The 7,500-nt window shown below is 46.4% G+C and overlaps 1 protein-coding gene across 1 annotated transcript in view; it reads right to left on the bottom strand.

Moving 5' to 3' along the window:
- Positions 1-7,500, bottom strand: part of lama1 (laminin, alpha 1) — an 83,662-nt gene that overhangs the window by 14,944 nt on the left and 61,218 nt on the right. Inside the window, exons 26-42 of the mRNA XM_078244331.1 lie at positions 6,977-7,153; positions 6,536-6,721; positions 6,302-6,429; positions 5,990-6,107; positions 5,720-5,860; positions 5,265-5,383; positions 4,926-5,015; positions 4,461-4,654; positions 4,119-4,261; positions 2,939-3,022; positions 2,655-2,766; positions 2,395-2,551; positions 2,090-2,300; positions 1,846-1,962; positions 1,548-1,711; positions 1,259-1,397; positions 1-42 (exon numbers count right to left, since the gene is read on the bottom strand). The exon at positions 1-42 is cut by the window's left edge and continues 58 nt beyond it. Of these exons, the coding sequence (XP_078100457.1) occupies positions 1-42; positions 1,259-1,397; positions 1,548-1,711; positions 1,846-1,962; positions 2,090-2,300; positions 2,395-2,551; positions 2,655-2,766; positions 2,939-3,022; positions 4,119-4,261; positions 4,461-4,654; positions 4,926-5,015; positions 5,265-5,383; positions 5,720-5,860; positions 5,990-6,107; positions 6,302-6,429; positions 6,536-6,721; positions 6,977-7,153 (2,322 nt within the window). The remainder of the gene's footprint in view (positions 43-1,258; positions 1,398-1,547; positions 1,712-1,845; positions 1,963-2,089; positions 2,301-2,394; positions 2,552-2,654; positions 2,767-2,938; positions 3,023-4,118; positions 4,262-4,460; positions 4,655-4,925; positions 5,016-5,264; positions 5,384-5,719; positions 5,861-5,989; positions 6,108-6,301; positions 6,430-6,535; positions 6,722-6,976; positions 7,154-7,500) is intronic.

Raw genomic sequence — 7,500 nt, 5'->3', positions numbered from 1 at the left:
GGCTCCGCCCTCTTCTGACAGCGGCAGCTCTGATTTGACGCTCTGAAGCACACAAACGAGAACAGACGTTTGTGAAGAAACTCTCTGGTTCCTACGAATCAGACTAAAGGTTCACCCTTTCACTCTATAAGCTCTATAACACACTCTAAAAGCTCTATAACACACTCTATAACACTTTATAACACACTCTATAAGCTCTATAACACACTCTATAAACTCTATAACATACTCTATAACATCTATAAGCTCTATAACACACTCTATAACACACTCTATAACACACTCTATAAAATCTATAACACACTCTATAACACACTCTATAAGCTCTATAACACACTTTATAACACACTCTATAAACTCTATAACACACTCTATAACACACTCTATAACCTCTATAACACACTTTATAAACTCTATAACACACTCTATAAGCTCTATAATACACTCTATAACACACTCTATAAACTCTATAACACACTCTATAACACACTCTATAAGATACTCTATAACACACACTCTATAACACACTCTATAAACTCTATATCATACTCTATAACACACTCTATAAGCTCTATAACACACTCTATAACACACTCTATAAACTATAACACACTCTATAAAATCTATAACATACTCTATAACACACTCTATAACACACTCTATAAACTCTATAACACACTCTATAACACACTCTATAAACTCTATAACACACTCTATAAACTCTATAACATACTCTATAACACACTCTATAACACACTCTATAACACTCTATAACACACTCTATAAGCTCTATAACACACTCTATAACACTCTATAACACACTCTATAAGCTCTATAACACACTCTATAAGCTCTACAACACACACTATAACACACTCTATAAACTCTATAACACACACTATAACACACTCTATAACACACACTATAACACACTCTATAACACACTCTATAATAAACTCTATAACACACTCTATAACACACACTATAACACACTCTATAACACACTACTATAACACACTCTATAAACTCTACACTTCTATAACACACACTATAACACACTCTATAACACACACTATAAACTCTATAACACACACTATAACACACACTATAACACACTCTATAACACACACTATAACACACTCTATAACACACACTATAACACACACTATAACACACACTATAACACACACTATAAACTCTATAACACACTCTATAACACACACTATAACACACTCTATAACACACTCTATAAACTCACCGTGTTGAGAGCCAGCGATGCGGCAGCTTGGGCGATGGCGGCGACCTGCTGCGCCGATTCCACTCGTTCTGTGATGTCACTGTCCAGCTCAACCAATCGGCTGCCGTTCTGAGACACGTTACACACCGACGACAGAGAGCTAACGGAGAACACACACACACAGAGAGATACACACACACATTTAGTATTTTATTTTCATTTGATTTCAGTTTCCTGTAATAAACCTGAAACACACACACACACACACACACACACACACACACACACACACACACACACACACAGTTACCTGTGCACAGACTGGGCGTGGCTCTGAAGCAGTTGGGCGTGGCTTTCTGCACTGTAAACCTTCTCCAGAGCGTCGCTCATCTTCAGTCCGACAACCAGAGAGTCAACCTGTTTCCTCAGCAGGGGGCGCCACCGAGCCAGCTGCTCACTCAGCTGATCCTCCATCTACACACACACACACACACACACAGACACACACACACACACACACACACACACACACACACACAGTAATAATCATCAGTATTAATGTGTGTTGTTACTATATGATGTAATAAGACAGACAGGTAGGTCCTCACTGAGGTGCTGTTGGTGATTTCCTCCGTGAGGTCGACGGTGTCGGCCAGCAGCAGCTGACTCTCCTCCATCTGTCCGTCCAACAACAGGAAGTCCACACTCAGGTTCTGACACGCACACTGAAACACAACAACACAGGTTTAACTCATGGTATTTACTTCATTTATATTGTATAGTGTGTGTGTGTGTGTGTGTGTGTGTGTGTGTGTGTGTGTGTGTGTGTGTGTGTGTGTGTGTGTGTGTTACCTGGTAGTGTTGCAGCTGTGTGTGTGTGGCGTCCAGCAGTGTGTGTGTTTGTGTGTTTCGTTGCGCGCTGTCGCTGAGCTGTGTCTCTGCGTGTTGCAGCATTTCCATGACGACAGAGAAGTGTGCGGAGAGGGGGCGGAGCCTGTCGTTAACCGGCGCCCTGCTGGACAGGAAGTCCTCCTGCAGCGAGCGGAGCAGCGACTCCGACAGACTGCAGAGAGAGAGAATCAAAATCAATAGTTGTGTTAAAAGTCATTTGGTTAACTGGTAATCGTCCTGATGTATTTTATTAATGAAACACTGACCGGAGCTCCTGATTGACCGCTGCCCCGGCGGCCGACATGTTGACGGCGCGGAAGGTTTCCAACATGGCAGTCACCTCCTCCAGCAGAGCCTTCTGATTGGCTGAATTCAGCTGCTCCGTGGCGCTCCGATTCAGAAGCCCCACCTCCCTTTGAAGCTCTGCACCAATCAGAACACAGAGTTTGATTCATGTTAATTAATGAATCCGTGTATTGAGACGGCATACGTGTCTGAAATGTTTGATATTTGAATGCTTGTTTACTCTGGATGTTTTCCTGAAGGCTGCTGATTCCTTCCAGCAGCAATGCACCCTGGGAAAGGCTCCGGTTGGTGGACACGGCCACTTTCTCCAGGTCGTTAGACAGACGGGAGACCTGGCCAATCAGGACACAGGAAAAACATTTCTTCAGACAACACCCACAATCCTCTGCAGTTCAAACACAAAGTTCTGGCGGGAATATTCACTCTGTTTACAGACGATACTGTGTTCTATGTTTGTAACGTGTTTACAGGAAGATGAACAGAGGGGATTGTGCGTAAACCTACCTGCTGCAGCAGAGCGCTGAGGTCAGAGGTCACATGAAAGAGTTCATCCTCCAATCCTGACAGACGCAGAGCGACCGAGCCGTTCTCTGGGAACGCCGCCTGAAACATGACATCGTCATCAGTAACTAAAGATCATCAGTAACTAAAGCTCATCAGTAACTAAAGATAAAAAACAGCCTGTCTACCGGTTTACCTGTTTACCTGTCTACCTGTTTACCTGTCTACTTGTTTACCTGGTTACCTGTCTACCTGTCTACCTGAGTTAGGGTTACCTGTTTACCTGTCTACCTGGGTTAGGGTTACCTGTCTACCTGTTCACCTGTCTACCTGGGCTAGGGTTACCTGTCTACCTGTCTACCTGGGCTAGGGTTACCTGTCTACCTGTCTACCTGTTCACCTGTCTACCTGGGCTAGGGTTACCTGTCTACCTATCTACCTGGTTACCTGTCTACCTGGTTACCTGTCTGTCTACCTGGGCTAGGGTTACCTGTCTACCTATCTACCTGGTTACCTGTCTACCTGGTTACCTGTCTGTCTACCTGGGCTAGGGTTACCTGTCTACCTATCTACCTGGTTACCTGTCTACCTGTCTGTCTACCTGGTTACCTGTCTACCGGTCTGTCTACCTGGTTACCTGTTTGCCGACCTGTTTACCTGTTTATCTGTCTACCTGGTTACCTGTCTACCTGTCTGTCTACCTGTTTACCTGGTTACCTGTCTGTCTACCTGTCTACCTGTTTACCTGGTTACCTGTCTACCTGTCTGTCTACCTGTTTACCTGTCTACCTGTTTACCTGGTTACCTGTCTACCTGTCTGTCTACCTGGTTACCTGTCTACCTGGTTACCTGTCTGTCTACCTGTCTACCTGGTTACCTGTCTGTCTACCTGTCTACCTGTTTACCTGTCTACCTGTTTACCTGTCTACCTGTCTGTTTACCTGTCTAGCTGTTTACCTGGTTACCTGTCTACCTGTCTACCTGGTTACCTGTCTACCTGTCTGTCTACCTGTTTACCTGTCTACCTGGTTACCTGTCTACCTGTCTGTCTACCTGTTTACCTGTCTACCTGGGTTAGGGTTACCTGTCTACCTGGTTACCTGTCTACCTGTCTGTCTACCTGGTTACCTGTCAACCTGTCTACCTGGTTACCTGTCTACCTGTCTACCTGGGTTAGGGTTACCTGGATGTCTCTTGTTGTGTTCTCCAGCAGCACCAGCTGGCGGTACGGCGCCATGGCAATGGCGCTCAGGTTAACAGACATGAAGTCGTCGTGTATTTGTTCCAGATCGTCCAATAGAACGCCGGTACACTCGTCATCACACGCTGAAGACGGAAACACACACACACACACACACACACACACACACACACACACACACACACACACACACACACACGTACACACATACAGACACACACACGTTAATGGGGGGGGGGGGGGTGTGTGCGCGCGCGCGCGTGTGTGTGTGTCTGTCTGTGCGTGGGTGTGTGTGCGTGTGTCTGTGTGTGTGCTGTTACTTACACACACACTCCTCTTCCTGCAGGACGCGCCTCTCCTCACAGCGGTCACATGTGTGACCTTTGACCCCGGCCTTACACTCACACTGTCCAGTCAGCGCGTCACACAGCGGGACCAGCGAGCCCCAATCACTGCAGCTGCAGCCCCGACACTCGCCGCCCACCACCGACGGGTTTCCATAGTAACCAACTGAACACCTGCAGGACGCAGCAGAGTCAGTGTGACATCACAGCGGAGTCAGAGTTTCAAAATAAAAGCTGTGTTTATGGTTTAATAATATCTGTATAATAACTGGAGTCAGAGTTATTAGAGAGTTATTCATAAAAACGAGACAGACGGAATTTGGGGATTTTTTAGATGAAAATCTCCGGGTGGAGATGTGTTACCTTCTGAGTTTTATTTAAAAAAACATTTTCAATGTGTCCCTGTGTATGATTGGTCCAGAGACAGATGATGTCATGACCTCACCTCTCACAGTATCTCCCCTCGTATCCCGTCTGACAGGCTGAGCAGCGGAAGTCCCCAAACGCTCCCTCTGACACACAGCTGGGACTGAAACTACACACACACACACACACACACACACACACACACACACACACACACACACACACACACACACACACACACACACACACACACACACACACACACACACACACACACACACACACACACACACACACACACACACACACACACACACACACACACACACACACACACACACACACACAGACAGATTATACCTGTATCTTTATAAAGTGAATAGACTAGAATCAGAGGGATGAAGGGGTGCAGTGTTACCTGTGGTCCCGCAGGGGGCAGGCACACAGCGAGCAGTCGCTGATGGAGCCGCTGACTTTCCCATAATACCCCGGGGCACAGAGCTCGCAGCTCCGCCCGCTGGTGTGGTGCTCACAGTCCTGGACACAAAAGTGGAAACATCATTACATCATTCTACTCTTCTCTATCTTCTATAAAACCTGCTATTTTACTAAAGATTTGACACTAAAGAAGTGTGTATTTTGTTAATGTTTATAGTCAGAATGATTGAAACCATGACACCAAAACTTGACAAGAACCAAACCGTTCCACCCTAGTTAGCGTGCGCTGGAGTGCATCAGCAGTAGCTGTGTACAGTAACTTTCTAGAGTTACTGATAGCACGTCAGCATGTGTGTCAGTGTGTGTGTCAGCGTGCGTCAGTGTGCGTCAGCGTGAGTGTGTGTTAGCGTGCGTCAGTGTGCGTCAGCGTGTTACCTGGCAGGCTCCAGTCTCCGGGTCGCAGCGCTCGCTGTGGTCGTTGCAGCGGCATCGAACACACGGACGAACAAACAGAGACTTCTGACTCTGAGACGACAACTCAGACACAGGCTGCCGGAAGAACCCTGCAGCACACTCCTACAAACAGACAGAATATTAATATTAATATTAATAATATAAACCTGCAGCACACTCCTACAAACACACAGAATATTAATATTAATATTAATAATATAAACCTGCAGCACACATGAAGTTAGTGTGTACCTGACAGGACAGTCCCGTGTATCCCGGCGGACAGATGCAGGACTCAATCAGTCTGGCCACGCCTCCTTCCTCATCTAGCCCCGCCTCCACTGCTGTCTCCATGGTGATGTTAGAGATTCTTGAGAATACAGACAGGAAATGACATCACAGCTGCCAGTGGTGTAATGTAAATAAGTACATTTACTCCAGTACTGTACAACAGTACAAATGTTGAGGTCTTTTCTTTTCATGCCACTTTCTACTTCTAATCCGCTACGTTTCAGAGAGAAATAGTGTGTGTGTGTGTGTGTGTGTGTGTGTGTGTGTGTGTACCTGCTCTGCTGCAGTAGAGTCCCATAAGAAGCCTTGATGATGACGTACTCGACGTCACTGAGAACGGACATGAAGTCAGCGTGACTCACCGGCTTCTCAGACACCGAGTTAAAATACTTCCACTTGTGCTGAAACACACACACACACACACACACACACACACACACACAGTTATAAACTGTCTCAGGTTTCCTATTGACAAATCTATTTTCCCATGATTCTTTGCAGCCATACCTCTGTCATCCTGATGTCGTGCTGAGTCCTGACACCGTTGCCAGGGGCGACCATGTCCATGTATATGACCAGCTTCCTCATGGCCCCGCCCCTCATCAGGATCTGAGGCTCCTGATTGGACAGCCCAGAGCCATCCTCAGCGTAGAAAGTGATGATGTAAGACAGCAGGCCGCCGTACGCCAGCAGCTGCACAAACACACACACACACACACACACACACACATCAGCGTCAGGGACACACAGGAAAACAGCAGGGGTTCCCAATGTGGGATCCGGGGACCCACCAGAGGTCCTTCTGGGAACGTGTGAAAGCACTGGGCTTTAGGAGCGTTGTTATACTGCAGCGGTCACTGAGCTGCTGACAGAATGCAGACCAGTTAAAGAGCTAGAAGCTTGGTGCAGACTTTCAGATGTACACATAGTAGTCTGGGAAAGGGTTACCTGCGGGCCTTGGAAGTGGGGGGGGAGCCTCCAGTAGAGCGGGCCGGCCAGCCGGCTGCTGTTGAGATGCCGGGTGTCCAGCAGCGTGTCGCCGCCCTGCTGGTAGACTCCAGACACTGCACCCTGCTTAGACTGGCTGACCAATGACAGGACAGCAGCAGAGTCAGCCAGGGTCATCTGCAGAGAGGGGGGGGGGTGTTTAGTGATTATACCCTGATGCTGCATTCATCTGTGTATATATTGACGATGCACACATATACATACATTCACAATAACTGTTACAGTGGCTCTCATAAGTTTAGGAAGCCATGCTAAAGTTGACCACAAAGAGGAATATAAAAAAAACATCTTTAGGAAATTGATCTTAATGCTTTAATTAACAAAATGAGGAAAAATCCGACCTTTAAGGACACCAATTTTCTTTGTGAATGAATAATGTATCGTAAATAAATAAATTTTCTTCCTTAAAATACAGGGGGCATAAGTCAGTACACCCCTATGTTAAATGACCAGAGGCAGGCAGA

The sequence above is a fragment of the Sander vitreus genome, unplaced genomic scaffold, assembly GCF_031162955.1.
Source record: "Sander vitreus isolate 19-12246 unplaced genomic scaffold, sanVit1 ctg207_0, whole genome shotgun sequence".
In the NCBI taxonomy this organism is placed as follows: domain Eukaryota; kingdom Metazoa; phylum Chordata; class Actinopteri; order Perciformes; family Percidae; genus Sander; species Sander vitreus.
The sequence above is the reverse complement of the archived record's forward strand: the minus strand, read 5'-3'. Positions and strand labels throughout refer to the sequence as shown.